Consider the following 15,815-nt stretch of genomic DNA (forward strand, 5'->3'; position numbering starts at 1 on the left):
ACGACGCTGGCGTCAGAGGCGCGGGAGGGCCGGTGGAAGAGAGGCGCCGGCGCCGGCGGCTGTGGGTGAGCGAATGAGTCCTTCGGACGACGGTGACCTCCGGTACCTCGCATTTTTCTCTCTCTCTCTCTCCCTCTCTCTCTCCCCCTCTCTTTCTCTCTCCCTTCACTGTCACTTTCTCTCTCTTCTTTCTCTTTTTCTCAAACTCGCAACGGAAGATTTGATCCGATTTGATTTTGGGAGGATGGCTTGTAGGTTTTTGAATTTTGATTGGAGGGGTTTTCCGGAGGATGGATTTTCCCGCTGCTTTTTGGTTTTTTCCTTTTTCTTTTGTGTTTTTTTTTTTTTTTTTTTGGCTGAAAGCTACTTTTGCTTTTGGGGCGGATGTATGATGTATCGGTGGAGATGCCTGGTACGACTTATGATATTGGTAAAGTCGGAAAGTGAATCGTGGCCGTTGAAAAAAAATGTTAATATACGGGAAGGTGGGCATGATTATAGTCAATTATTTCGTGGGACTTTTCAAGCAAAAAAATATATATATTAAGAGAATTTCATATTAGTATTTTGTGTTTTAGCTTTTAATATTTTGTATTTTTAATCATTTTAAATTGGTATTTTAATGTTTTAAGAAATCATTTTTAGTATGTTGAGACGCTTTTTTCAAATGTAAAATGCCATTCCTACCATCTTCATTAACTATCTAAAAATTAAATTTCTAAAACATATTCTAAAAAAATACTAAAAATATGTTATAAATAAAAAATATATCATTTACCCTCTTGATCTGCCGAGCCCGGCCCCATCATGCAACGCATCCCCAACGAGCCCAAGAAAGGTGACAGTATTTAATCTCAAGGGAGAAATTGAAAAGCAACGAAAAAAGGAAATGATGCTGCAATTGAAGAGGAGCAAAAAATTGAGTTATGGCATGAGTTGTGTTTGTAAGTGAAAAATATTATAGTAAAAAAATTAAATTTAAATTTTTATAAGAGAAAATATTATAACAATATAACTTGAGTCATGAAATGAACATACTAATGGTCGTTTAGTTCGTTGATTTGAGTTTTAATTCGAGTTAAAATGTGACTTTATGTAAGAACTTTTTACTGTAGCAAAACTTGAATTCCATACTCGAATCAGTAAAATGAACCGAGCCTAAGTATTTGAGTAGAAAGATGTAGGAATAGAGTGAAAATTGCAACTTGGTATTTTATTTCATTGGACTGTTGGAATATTTTTAGTTTTTCAAAAGAAATTCTCAACATCCGTCATCTGTTGATAATAATACTAAACATTGAAAAAAAAAAAAAAAAAAAAAAAACTTACCCGCACTAATAATTCATCAAATTAAAATTAGATAAGTTTAGAGGTGTAAGTTATAAGTTTGAGCCGCCCGGCCTGGACCTGATAGCCTAAAAGGAAATTTTGGGCCGGGCCGGCCAGCCCTAAAAGACAAAAAGTCAGCCCAACTCAAAATTTTATAAGGTATTTTCAAATATACATTTAAAATATGATGTGTGGGCCGGGTTGGAAGAAAAAAGGTCGGCGTAATCCGACCTTAAGCATAAAAAAATTTAGAAGAAAGAAAGAATTTAGCCTTAAAAACGCACAAGTCTAGACATTTACCTAGGACCGGCAATATGGGTCACGACACGACAACACGACTCGAAAACGACACGAATTTCGCGGGTTAGGGTTGAGAAAAAAGAGGTTCGAGTCAGAATTGGGTCGACCTGAAATTGATACGAAAAATATAAGTCAATTTCGGGTTGGACCCGTCTAACCCGAACACGACACGAAACTCGTAAAAAACTAAAAAATACATATATTTTTCATTACATATTTTTTATTTTATTATGAACTTGTGTTATCATGATAGTTATACTCAAAATTTATACTATTATTTGCTTAATTTCAATGGATGTTATTATATTTCAATGTGTTATGAATTTTAAGTTATTTCTAATAATTAAAAAACTAAATAAAAGTATACAATTTTCGTGTCAATTTCGGGTTCACGAGTCAATTTCGTGTCACGGATCATTTTCGTGTCGTGTCGTGTCGTGTCAACTTGTAGAGTGGTCGTGTCGTGTTCGTGTTGCGGTTTTTAAAAATTTTCGTGTCACAGGTCATGTTCGGGTTAACTGCAAATTAAAAAAAAATGATTAAAACACGACACATGACACGAATTGTCACCCTTACATTTACCCCTTACTCTTGATACATACCATTTTATTAGTGTAATTATTTCACTTAAAAAGTTATGAATTAAGAGAAAATATAAATATCCTGACAGATACATTTTTAAAGGATATATGTCAAGATTACTCAAAAATTTAGGGCCGGACTGAACCAGACCCGACCCGAGCTAACAGTAGCTAACTTCGGGCCGGCCCGTTTAGCCCGGCCCAAACTTACAACTCTAGATAAGTTCAACGTTGAGCTAAACAATTTAGGACTCGTTCATTTCACCGATTCGAGTTTTCGGTTTTAGATTTCTACAGTAAAAAGCTCTCAAAAAATGTCACATCTAACTTTTTCTGTTACAGTGAAAAGTTTTCATAAAATATCACATCTCAACTCGAATTAAAAACTCGAATCTGTAAAGTGAACGAGCCCTTATTGCGCAGCAACTTTACAATAAAACTGAAGTTTAAAAGAAAATATATGCAAAGCTTAAAAAACATATATTACAAAAAATATATAATAATATAAAAAAACAACTATGTAAAGCTGTATATACTTATGAAAAAAAAAAAAAAAAAACTCGTAAAAGACGCCAATATTTGCCGGGTTGCCTATTGTGGTAGATGCCATCTCATGAAAACGTGGAGAACATAGATACTTGGCATTACCAAACATACGCCTTTTCATAAGATATCTTTGTTTTACGATCATATCATCACAAGACATTATAAGATTCCAATATTACTTTATTCTGCTGCAGCACTACATGATATGCCACATTAAGGCCGGCAATATGGGTCACGATACGACGACACGATTCGAAAACGACACGAATTTTGCGGGTTAGGGTTGAGAAAAAAGAGGTTCGGGTCAGAATTGAGTCGACCTGAAATTGACACGAAAAATACGGGTCAATTTCGGGTTGGAGCCGCCTAACCCGAACACGACACGAAACTCGTAAAAAACTAAAAAATACATATATTTTTCATTTCATATTTTAAATTTTATTATGAACTTGTGATATCATGATAGTTATACTCAAAATCTTATACTATTATTTGCTTAATTTCAATGGATGTTATTGTAATTTAGTGTGTTATGAATTTTAAGTTATTTCTAATATGTAAAAAACTAAATAAAAGTATACAATTTTCGTGTCAATTTCGGGTTCACGGGTCAATTTCGTGTCACGGGTCATTTTCGGGTCGTGTTATGTCAGCTCGTAAAGTGTTCGTGTCGTTTTCGTGTTGCGGTTTTTAAAAAATTTCGTGTCACGGGTCATGTTCGGGTTGACTGAAAATTTTAAAAAAACGATCAAAACACGACACGAACACGACACGTGACACGAATTGCCACCCCTATGCCACATACATCACAGTAAGGACATGTATGCATCTAATTGAAATCACACTTCTTCATCCAACTGAAATCAACACTGTTGCCATATACAAAAATTTAAGTGGACCAACAAAAAGAACATACTTTTCATGAACAGTAGAAAACATATTGGCACTTCCTTTTTTTTTTTTTTTTTTGGTTTCCCTTTACAAGATGTAAAATGCATTGGTGTCCCTAAGTTCTTTGCATCAGAAACTACCTACTTGGGCTGCCAGGAACCTTTGTAAGCATCTGATACAGCCGTAACAGTCTCGGAAAGATCGTTCTTCATTTCCATAAGCTTCGACTGCACGTACTCTTTGTATTTTGAGACTGAATCAACTAAAGCAATGAATTGTTGAGCACACAGCTGAATTTCCGTTTCATTTTGTTTAATTGCTTCCTGCAACTTCAATTCAGACGCCTACAAGAAAAATACAAGCTCATCACACCACTTGACACTAGATGAAATGGGTTTCAGGTTGATCTTATATGGCATGAGGAAACAAGGGAATAAACCATGTACACAGTGGAATAGTAAAAAAACATAATAGCTAACAAAAGGATGTGACATATTAAAATAAAACATGTAAACGCCGCCATAGTGATAGAATCCATGAAAGAATGCGACGAATTGGCAGTAGAATTCATTGGAAAAGTGAAAGATTATAGAGAAATTTGCTTTAGCATTTCAACTCAGATAATAAGTGCTCAACCCTATGGAGAGATTCATCAATTCTCTCCAACCATTTCCTCAGAAATGGGGCATAGTGATGTTCAAACAATACGAAGCACAATCCTCAAGCTCAAACTCAAAAAGGGAGTCTCTAGAACCCGTGGCCATGTCCCCCACAGAGAGAGAGAGAGAGAGAGAGAAACAAAAAGCTCAATACTTTTAAATTGTATTGACTATGATATCTAAATTATTGGGTAGAGTCTTGTGAAGCTCTATTACTTTTGGTTTCTTTTCTTTCCTGACGAGCCTTGAATAAATAAGCAACTTATCTATGTTACTATTTATAGCATCTCTTTTGCCCACAAAATTGAATCCAATCCAACATCCTATCTGACATTCGGAAGCTATATCAAAAGCTTTATGCTAAGTTCGCTTCCTCACATAACTAAGTTCAACCCACCAACATTTTTGACCATTCAAAGCTATATCAAACGCTGAAATTTAAAGTTTGATTGATATCGCTGTTAATGTTTCGAGCAACTACTTTTTTACTCAAATAATAACTTTTGTTCAACCCACCAACATTTTTGACATTCCAAAGCTATATTAGAAACTTAAGTTTGAAGCTTTTTCATTTTTTTTTTTTTTCAGATGACAACTTACCTTCTTAATGTCTGCTGCATCTCTTTCCACAATATCCAAGTTATGAGCATCCACCTCTAACTCCTCCACCATCCTTTTTGCATCTGCTGCACATTTAGAGGTGTACGCCTGTGTTTCCTTCCTCAACAAATGCAGTTTGGTTTCCACCTGGCATACATGTCATTTATGCCAAAAAAGTAGGAACAGGTAAGGTGTTACCCAATAAAAATCCATGTCATCAGTACAGAAAGCAAGGTATTGGTAAGAGAAAAACACCAAAACACAACAAACACAAGTAAGCTATTAGTGGTACAGCGAGATAACAATAATAGCAAATTTTAGTATCAAAAGGGAACTTGCGATTGTTGTGATCATATTGTATTGCATCTATTGGTGCACTTACTTCATTGATACGGGATTCGAGTCTTGCCAGATGATTTCTTTTTCCCTCGACCTTATTAGCAATATCATTTGATTCTTGCTGAAGCGGGATAAATTCCTCCAATTTTGCCATAGAATTTTTCTTTAAATCCTCAGCAAAGGAAGCAAGTGGAGCCTTTAAAGTTGATTTGTAGTCAATCCCCATTACCTCAGCAGGTGTTGAGCCTTTGGCATTCAAGGCATACTGAAAGCCATCACCAAATTTCAACCTAGTACCAGAAAAACAAGAGCAGATGCTCAAGATAAGCGTTACATATAGTAAGAGTAAGAATCACATAACATATTACATTCTGTAATTAGCCGAACTTCAAAGAAATACCAAACTGTTTTTTTTTTTTTTTTTTTTACCTTTTCAAAAAAAGAAAAAGTTTAGTCTTTGGTAAGGTTTCTAAAATTTCTTAAGTAAGAAATTTAAAAATAAATAAAGTCCCTTGATTAAAAACACCAATAAATCAAATCGACAAATCCTAGAAATTAAGCCATACTCGAATGTAGTAAAATCTTCAATGTAGTAACCAATTAGATCAATTTCTCGCCATAAGTAACAGAGAAAATAATGTCATCAAATAATCAATCAAAGGGCAACAATAAAGCTGTACAAAACGACAAATAACAAAAGTTTTGAGATTATCTTATTAGTTGGTGTTTTATTAGTGTTATTTGATAATTTTTTATTTCATGTTTCTAAAAAGTTTCTTAGTTTTGAGACTATCGAATGAATTAAACAGACTATTGATAGTCTTCGGGTTTTATCAGCATTGTGAAATTCAGTAACAATTACTACTACTCAATTCATTCCTCGTAAAACAATTTATCTAAAACTATGCAGAGCGACTCAAGAACACAGCACATTGCATACAAAATTTGCAAAGGAAGAAAAGGGGTTAAACCTTCTCATCCCCTGGTTGCATTCCATGGCAAGAGCCTCGATCTCCTTCAACTTTTGCCCGAGCGTGGCGTCGAGGTCCCAAGACTGCTCCTCCCACAAGTTCCTCGCCATTTCCGCGTCGCCAATATCCCGCTCCACGGCCTGAAGCTCCCTCCTCATCCTCTCCACATCCCTCGACTTCACCGTCTGCGTTTCCACCCTCTTCCTCAGCTCCTCGTTCTCCTTGCAAACCCGATCCTTCTCCGCCACTTTCTCCTCCAACGCCTTCTCCCTCCTCTCCAAATCCCTCTCCAATTCCGCAATCTTCTCCCTAAGCTTCTCGATCATCTCATTAAACTTCACCACGTCCTCCTCCAAAATCCCCTTCTCCTTCTCCAGCGGCTTCTTCTTCGATGGCTCCGACTGCATTGCCTTAATCCGCGACCCAATTTCCACCGCCTGGCTCTCCAAATCCACAACCACCGCGGCCGCATTCTCCCGCTCCCTCTCCAGCTTCTCCATCCACTCCCCGGCGGGCCTCTCGCCCCTGGCCGCGGCCAGCTAGAGAGAGAGTAGGAATGTAGAGGGTTATCGTCGGCAAACGACGTCGTAGAGGAAGAAATGTTGTCGTAGTACATGGCGGCCTGGACGAGCCAGTGGATGATGGCTAGAAAAGTGGGCCACTGGTGTGGGGTCCCAGGCGATCGGAGAATGGATTTGTTGAGCTTGAAAGGATAATTTAGTATCTTGAGAAGGAGAGGAAGGTCTTCATCGACCTTGGTGGTGGGGAAATCAAGGCGGGACATGAGGAAGGAGAGGGTTTGGGTGATGTCTTTGGCGGTGGGGAAAGGGAGGTGGAGGGAGATGGAGGTGTGGGAGGAGAGATAGGCGTCGATGGTGGCGACAGCAGAGACTTGGTAGCGGTGGTCTTTGTAGAGGTCAAAAGTGGCCGCGGCGGCGGAGGCGCGGCTGAGACCGACGGAGGAAGGGCGGCTGCTGACGACGCTGGCGTCAGAGTCGCGGGAGGGCCGGAGGAAGAGAGGCGCCGGCGCCGGCGGCTGTGGGTGAGCGAATGAGTCCTTCGGACGACGGTGACCTCCGGTACCTCGCATTTCTCTCTCTCTCTTCACTGTCACTTTCTCTCTCTCTTCATTAGTTATCTAGAAATTAAAAGAGTTATTGTGTTATAACTTGAGTTAAAGTTATAATTTATATTTAGATGTGTATATGCCTTATTTATTTTGTTGATTCGAGTTTTACTACAGTAAAAAGTTCTTATAAATAATCATATCTAACTTTTTTGTTACAGTAAAAAGTTATGATTTGAATTTAAAATCTTTTTGAGTTTGTGTTTGAATAGGTCAAAACTTAAATTTATATTTATATAATATTTTAATAAAAACTCGATAGTAATGAAAAATTTTAATAAGGTGTATGAGTGAAATTTTATTCGTCTTTTCATTGTGAATGCATATAAAAAAATCATCAGAATTAAAACAAAAAAATTATAACATTTTTAAGAATAGAAAAATAATGTTTATCAATTTAAGTTCGAGTTTCTGAACTCGAGTTTAGCTCCAAACTCGAGTTTAAACTCAAATTTTATAAAAGAACATGAACTTAAATAAAGTTATAACTCGAGTTTAAACTTTTTCTGAATTTTCTTGTAAAAGAACAAAAAATTCTAAAACATATTGTAAAAAAATACTAAAAATATAAATAAATAAAAAAATATCATTTCTACCCTCTTGATCTGCCGAGTCTAACCCGATCACGCGACGCATCCCCGACGAACCCAAATATGTCGTCACTGATCCCACCCGTGCGATGCATCTCCGGCAGGCACAGATCTGTTGTCATCAACCCCACCCGCAAGACCCACCTCTGGCAAGCCAAGATTTTTGGCACGGACCCCACCCACGCATAGATTTTTTTATTGCTATATGAATTTGTGGTTATAATTTTTTAAGGTCCGTTTAGTTCGTTAATTTAAAATTTTAATTTAAATTGATATATGACTATATGTGAGAGATTTTTACTGTAATAAAAAAATTAAATATAATTATTTTTGAAAAATTTTTTCTGTAATTAAACTCAAATTTTAAACTCAAATCAGTAAAATGAATAAGGTCTTGATTTGTTGAGGTGCTTTTGTTGTTGCAGAGCTTAGGAAGATGAATGTGGGTTTTATTTAATTTTAGTTGAAGGATTTTTTTTTCCCTCATAATGTATTTTGTTTGATTTTGATTTGTGTTTTGTTTAATTTTGGTTGAAGGTTTTTTTTTTCCTCCTCCGGGCTCCGATTGTGTTTTGGTTTTAGTTTGTGTTTTGTTGATTTTCTTCCTCAACAAAACTTGGGCCACGTTCTTTACACAAGTGAGTCTTTCTCGAGTATTTGGGTGCAAATGAACACCCCACGGTCCTCAAATCTGGAAAATTTTTTCTTAGATCTGAAAATTTTTTAGTTTGTCATGGAGAGTTTAGAGAGGATTTTTTATTTTAAGTTTTTTTTTAATTTTTAAATGTTTAATAATATTTTCTAACTTTTTTAATTTTTGTTTGATTAATGATAATGGTATATTTGACCTTCTACGTCAGAAAAGAGTCTTTAGGTACCAAAAAACTATTTCTTAAAACGTTCGGCTACTAATTTAAAATTATTAAAAATACATTATATTAAAAGATAATTTTACTATAACATAAGGTACTAATATAAAATTTTCTCCATATATTTTGTGGGAATTTTTCTAGTAGTCATTGCAAATGTAACTATCTATAGTCTCTTACTTTTCGGTCATCAGATCTATATCAAAATCTATTTATTATGCATATATTTTTAACCTGATGCGCTTTTGATTAGATATAACAATCTAAAATTGAGAATACCGATAGGGCGGACTACTAAAAAAACTCTCTTATTTTTGTATGTGTTTTTGTCCTTTTAAAACCTTTTTAGCCGTTGACTAATCTGGAATTCAATATCAGATTGTAAGTCTTTTAAATTTTGGGAATTAATGAGATGGTTCTAAAGAAATTAATGCCCCATTTGTTTCATATATGTATTCAAACTCAAATAATTAAGGAGTTGTTCTTTTGCAACGAAACTCAAAAAAAGTTTGAACTCGAGTTGAACTTTATTTAAGTTCATATTCTTTTATAAAATTTGAGTTTGAACTCGAGTTTGGGGCTCAACTCGAGTTCAAGTTTCCCCTTCTACTCGAGTTTATAAACTCAAACTTAAGTTAATAAATAATATTTTTTCTATTCTTAAAAATGTCATAACTTTTTTCGTTTTAATTCTGATTGAGATGATTTGTTTCTATGCATTCACAATGAAAAGACGAATAAAATCTCACCCATATACCATATTAAAATTTTTCATCACCATTGAGTTTTTAGTAAAATATTATCTAAATACAAATTTAAATTTTGACTCACCTAAGTACAAACTCAAAAAGATTCTCAATTCAAATCATAACTCAAATGTGCACATCTAAATACAAACTCAAGTTATAACTTCAACTAAGTTATAACTCAAACTCAACTTAAGATCATCACTCAAGTCACCCTAACTCAAAAATGTAAAAGAACAACCCCTAATTCTGTTATAGTGTTTTCCTCTTACAAAAAATTTGAATTTCAAACGCAGAATTAAGAATTCTTATTTGAGTATACCTTTTAAACGGACCTTAAAATTTTCTTAGGATCCATTTGGTTCATGAGTTCAAACCATTGTTCATAATTGTAGCGTTTGAAATTCAAATTTTTATAAGAGAAAAACACTATAACAAAACTAAAAATCATGTTTGAACCATGCATAAAACAAACGCACCCTTATTGTCTAACTTTCAAAAACTAATAACATAGTTGCATAATTTTTTTGCATTGTTGTATCCACTCCTAAACCTCCGCCTTACACGCACTTTGCTAAGTCCAAAGTTAGATTGCAGGTATTTTACTTACATCATGAATAAATTAGTAAGCCAAAACTCAATGAGTACAAATATCCTCATAAAACATCTACATACAAATCACATGGAAATAATGCATGACTTTTTATGCTCAATTATGGAATCTCAAATTATGATTTTGGACTCTGTACACGTACCAAGTGTGCGCAACCAGTTGAGTATTAAGAGAGCTATCCAAATATTTAGTCCGATAACACCCAAGGCCAATTTAATTATTAATTTTATCTCGCTCATGGAATCTCATTATCTCCTTCATAGAATCTCATTATCTCTCTCGTGAAGTGATACAATGCTTAACTAGTCGTCATTACCTCATCCTCTTATTAAGGTGAACATGTAATTATGATAATACCACATGAGTATATTATTTAAATATTTAAAAAAGGCATCAACATCATACTCATTATTCATGTCACAAAGGTATAATATCATAAAATACTTTAAAGGACATGCTTCACATCATACTCATATCACATCAAAGAGCAGACAATTTCTCAAGCATATCTTTTAAAACTATTCATGTTATATGTGAGGCTTGTACTCGCCTAGATGTTTGCAATTAACGTTTAATTGCAGCAAACCATGCTCTTCACATTGTTGATTATGTGTTCAAATTATAACGACAATCACTATCAATTCACTTCCAAATTTATACTTTAATTTTACTTAAGTTTTATGAATTGTGTCTTATCCACATTCCAGGATTAAATAAACTTGATTACTTTTGCATGCTCTAAGTTTAGAAACATTCTTAATTAATTCTTCCAATTAACTAGTTAATTTATCATCAGCTTTATTAACCAAAGGGTTAATTATTCTCATTTTTTAAATCGTCTCAATTTCTAACTTTAATTAATTAATTAAAATAATGAATCTCGGAGTTTACTTTAATTAATTAATAATTAATTATATATGTTAATTATTCACTTGTACATCTCCTTTAATTAATTTCCGTAAACATTTTATCTTCAATTCTTATAACTTTATCAACCTCATGACTTACTTAGTCTCCTGCCTAGGCTCCTTAACTTTCTAAAAGTTGGGTTGAATGGCCTAAGTCCCAGGTCTTGCTTTGTTACTAAGAAAGTTACCGTCGGTAAGCCTAAGGATTCACCTATCCTTAACTCAGGTTCTTGGGTCCATTTAGTCTCTAAGATAATTGAGTTGGATTGGGGTTTTCTGACATCAGTTGGCAATTTTACCCTAGAAAAACTTACCATTTTACCCCTAGATGGTCTTGACAATTCTACGTTCATAAACCTAAGGCATTTGTTACCCTACACATCTTGCCCTTCATGACCGTGAGCTAAATTCAGAGCTCGATGTCCGTTTTGACTATTTTATTCTTAGCGGTCAAAACGATCGTTTTGCCCTTAACGGTTTTCTAAACAACTAATGGGTTCCAATCTTGGTTCCCTAGATCTGTGACTACCTAAATAAGGTTCTGAACTCCTATTAACATGTTGATCCACAACCTTTTCAAAAATTACGATGTTACCCCTAACGATGAAAAATTTGACTTATTTGCTCCCAGGATCAGTTTTTGACATTTCTCCGCAAAATAACTCACCTTAACACAAGGAACAAAACTCATTCTGAACTAAGGCTAATTCTAAATATATGTACCATTTTACCCTCGATCAAAGTTTGATTAACTCATCTTTCAGATATGATAACATTTTATCGGAATAGAATCTATAAAAACACAAAACATGAATAGCGTGTTTGGTATCAGTTTCGTTTTCATTTCTCACGTTTTTTGAGATAAAAAAGCTGAGATTGGGGAGGAAAACGCGTTTGGAGGAAAACATGTGAAGAAAATGAAAACAAAAACGGGTTTCGATTTAGTGTAAAATGACTTAAAAACTGAAAACAAATTTAAATCGTTTTTTTTTTTTTTTTTTATGCCTTTTCTTTAGGCAAGTGGGGTGCTTTTAAAGTTATCAAAAAATTTAAACGTTTTTTTTTTTTTTTTTTTTATGCCTTTTCTTTAGGCAAGTGGGGTGCTTTTAAAGTTATCACCTAGCTGGCTTCCTCTAATATATTATATTGACGACTGTAGACTTGAAGAAAATTAAAAATAAAAATTATATAACCAAACAGAGTTTTATTTTTTTATTATACTAAAAATAATCTCTCAATAAAACTACCAAACACATTTTCAGAAACGATTTGTGTATGAGATTGAAAACGTTTTCATTTCTAGTTTCATACAAAAAAACAGAATCATTTTAGAACCAATTCAAAATGCACCCGAAACTTTCTCTATTCATCTAGATCTACAACTTTTATACCTAAGCCTAATTCAACCATCTAACAAGGGTTCCTCCTTCTAGGCTTAAACTCCCGTTGACTTTCGATGTCATTATCTATACCTTCTAGTTTGAGTTAGCCCATGACCTGAACATAAAAGTTGTTCCTTTTGGTGTGATATACAAGTTAAGTCTAGTTCGGCCTCTAACTAGGACTTTGTCAATGAGGAACCTTATTCTTATACTGGAATTTTCACGCGATTCAATTTTTGGAAGTTTTTTTATTTTCGACCTAAATGCTCTATAAACCACATGTATACAGTAGAAAATCTCATATTTTCATGTCAAAATAACCATTTATAATTCTAAAACTTAAAACCCGCATAAACTAATTAAAATATTATTTTCCTACAAGACTATTGCTAGTCGACTGGGTGTCTTACTTTATTTTCATGTTTCTAACATTTTAAAAATCAGATATGGAGTTCTAAAATAAAGTCATCACAAAATCATAGCATCAATTTCACAAGATCATAGATTTGGAGGCAAAAACCTAAACAAACATATCTTATTTCTTTACAAAACCAACACAACATTCAAGTTTGAGTTTCTTGAAGTGTTTGCCCTAGGTTGATGCCTAGATCTTCTCAAGATTCTCAACCCTTACTCCCAGTTGATTCAACCTCGAAAGAAAAAGAGATAACTTTTAGGTTTTTAAAAAACGGGCCTCGTTCATTTCACCGATTCGAGTTTTCAGTTTTAGATTTCTATAGTAAAAAGCTCTCAAAAAATGTCACATCAAAATTTTCTGCTACAGTAAAAAGCTCTCAGAAAATGTCACATCTCAACTCGAATTGAAAATTCGAATCCGCGAAGTGAACGAGACTAAGAATCCTTGAAATACAACTTTGGGGAATAGATGATAACGTACCAAACTAACTTCTAACTTGATATACTAATTCCTTACACTAGAGTTGAGTTGTTCTTGAGATTTGAAGAGGAAATATTTTGAGAGAAGATCAAGAGAGAGGGTCGGTTTTCTCTAGAGGAAAAATGGGAAAATTTGAGCTTCTAGGGTTTTGTAGGAGAGTAAAAATGCATAATTTTAATACCCACTCATCCTATTTATAGACCAAGCCAATAGAGAACTAAAATAAAAACAAAAATTTGCACTTTGGTCCTTAGGAAATCTGGCCATATCAAGGGGGAAGAGAGAAAAATTTTGAATCCAACTTTGCACTTTATTATCCAATGGATTTGGAGGTTAATGATAGAATTGAAAGCCTCAACCTCGTTCATTTTGCGGATTCAAAAAATTTAAATGTGACATTTTTTGAGAATTTTTTACTATAAAAATCTAAAATTAAAAACTCAAATCGGTGAAATCAACGAAATATTTACCTTCTTTTACCCACCTAATCAAATCACCCTTTTGCATTATTTGTCTAACCATTTCATACACTTCCTTAACTCTTGGTCCTTCCAATTCCCCTTTCTAATTTTAGCATTAAATTAAAGATTAGACATGTTGTATGGAAATAGACAATTTTGTATCTTTCTTCTCTACAGATGGTGAAAATCTAGGTGCCTCTCTCTGTTTTTATTGGTTGAATCCTAGCCATTAATTCAAAGTCCATCAAATCTCCACCACTGAATTAACATCATTGCCTATGTCGCCTATTGATTTGATGAGATCAAATCAGTACAATTTCATCCGTGATTGCTAAGCCGTCGTTCACTTCGCGGATTTGAGTTTTCAATTCGAGTTGAGATGTGATATTTTCTGAGAGTTTTTCACTGTAGCATAAAAAGTTAGATGTGACATTTTCTGAGAGCCTTTTACTGTAGAAACCTAAAACTGAAAACTCAGATCGGTGAAATGAACGAGGCCTAAATATTTCCGTTTAGTACATTGATTCGAGTTTTTAATTCGAGTTGAGATGTGACTTTATGTGAGAACTTTTTAGTGTAGCAAAAAAGTTAGATGTGATTATTTGTGAGAGCTTTTTACTGTAGAAAAACTCAAATTATAAACTTGAATCAGCGAAATGAACGGGGCCATATACTGACAATATTTATAACTTCTATTAATTAAATAACATGAGTTGGCATGAAAGAGTTTACTTTTATTAAGATTCTGTTCACTTCACTGATTTAAGTTTATAATTTAAATTTTGTTATAGTAAAAAGTTTTCGATAACAGTCACATTTAACTTTTTTGTTACAGTAAAAAGTTCTCACATAAAATTACATCTCAATTTGAATTACAAATTCGAATCAGCGAACTAAACAGGCCCTAACTCTGTTGCAGTAGAGAATCACTTGTCTTTGTTGCAACACCAAATTTTTTGTTAATTTTGTTTCTAATTTGCTCCAAATTAATCACCAATTCCTCGGATTAATTTAAACTGTTTTCTAAATTGATTACTAAATTAAATGGGAATCACAATTTTTGTCGATAACCTGAGAACTTTTTTTTTTTGTCTCTTATATTCATCTTTAAAATATACCGGGATCGTCTCATTCTAAAAATTTCATCTCACAAAATCATTCTCACATACGATTGAATTTTTGAAATTTACGAGACGTTTGGTTCATGGATTAGAATCATGAGATTATAACCATTTTTGATTTATGTGTATTTTTTGTGAGATAAAACACTATAGCGAACAATGAACTATGATTCGAATCAAGGTACGAATTCCCTTACCAAACGTCACTAACGTTTCGATTATGCAATAAAATAGCTCTTAATTCGCATCACAAATTTATATTGACATAGTTCAACGAATTGACGGGGAATTCATTATCTAAATCTGGATAAATTCATAGATTTATATTAATGAATTCCTCGGATATCACTCTAAGAGAAAATATTCTTTAAACTATTTTTGGGTGGTATGAACCCATCCATCAAATGGCTCTTAGAAGTTAAAATCGTATTAATTATGGAAAATATTGCACAAATTAAAATCGTATTAAAAGAAAGGCCAAAGTGCAAGAAACGCTCGCAACTTACTTTTAACCATTTTTTTAGGGTGTATTTGGTTAGGGAAATGGAAAGGAATGAAAATGAATCAAGATTCATCTTATGTTTGGTTGGTTTCAAGAAAAGGAATGACCATTCAAAATGAAATGACTTTTTCATCAAATAAGTGAATCATCGTTCCTTCCTTATATGAGAGGAATGCCTATTCCAAGCTCTTTTAATTTTCTTTTCCATTATTATCCTTAAATATTATAATTATAAATATTATAATTATAAATATTAATATTATAATAATTTATATTATAATGTAATTATATCTTATAACATATAATATAATATATTATAATTATATACGTATATTATAATATATCATATATAATATTATAATAATATCTTATATTATGTATTA

General features: G+C 33.6%; 1 protein-coding gene across 1 annotated transcript; it reads right to left on the reverse strand.

The window, feature by feature from the left end:
- Window positions 1-3,707: 3,707 nt before the first annotated feature.
- LOC21406899 (kinetochore protein NDC80 homolog) lies at window positions 3,708-7,306 on the reverse strand. Its single transcript, XM_024170378.1, has 5 exons — window positions 6,839-7,306; window positions 6,217-6,755; window positions 5,289-5,535; window positions 4,907-5,053; window positions 3,708-3,991 (listed from the first exon to the last, which is right to left on the reverse strand). The coding sequence occupies exons 1-5, from the start codon at window positions 7,304-7,306 to the stop codon at window positions 3,788-3,790; spliced, it is 1,605 nt and encodes a 534-aa protein (XP_024026146.1). The 3' UTR covers window positions 3,708-3,787.
- Between the last annotated feature and the right edge of the window lie 8,509 nt (window positions 7,307-15,815).

Source organism: Morus notabilis, unplaced genomic scaffold (assembly GCF_000414095.1).
Source record: "Morus notabilis unplaced genomic scaffold, ASM41409v2 Scaffold165, whole genome shotgun sequence".
NCBI classification, from domain to species: domain Eukaryota; kingdom Viridiplantae; phylum Streptophyta; class Magnoliopsida; order Rosales; family Moraceae; genus Morus; species Morus notabilis.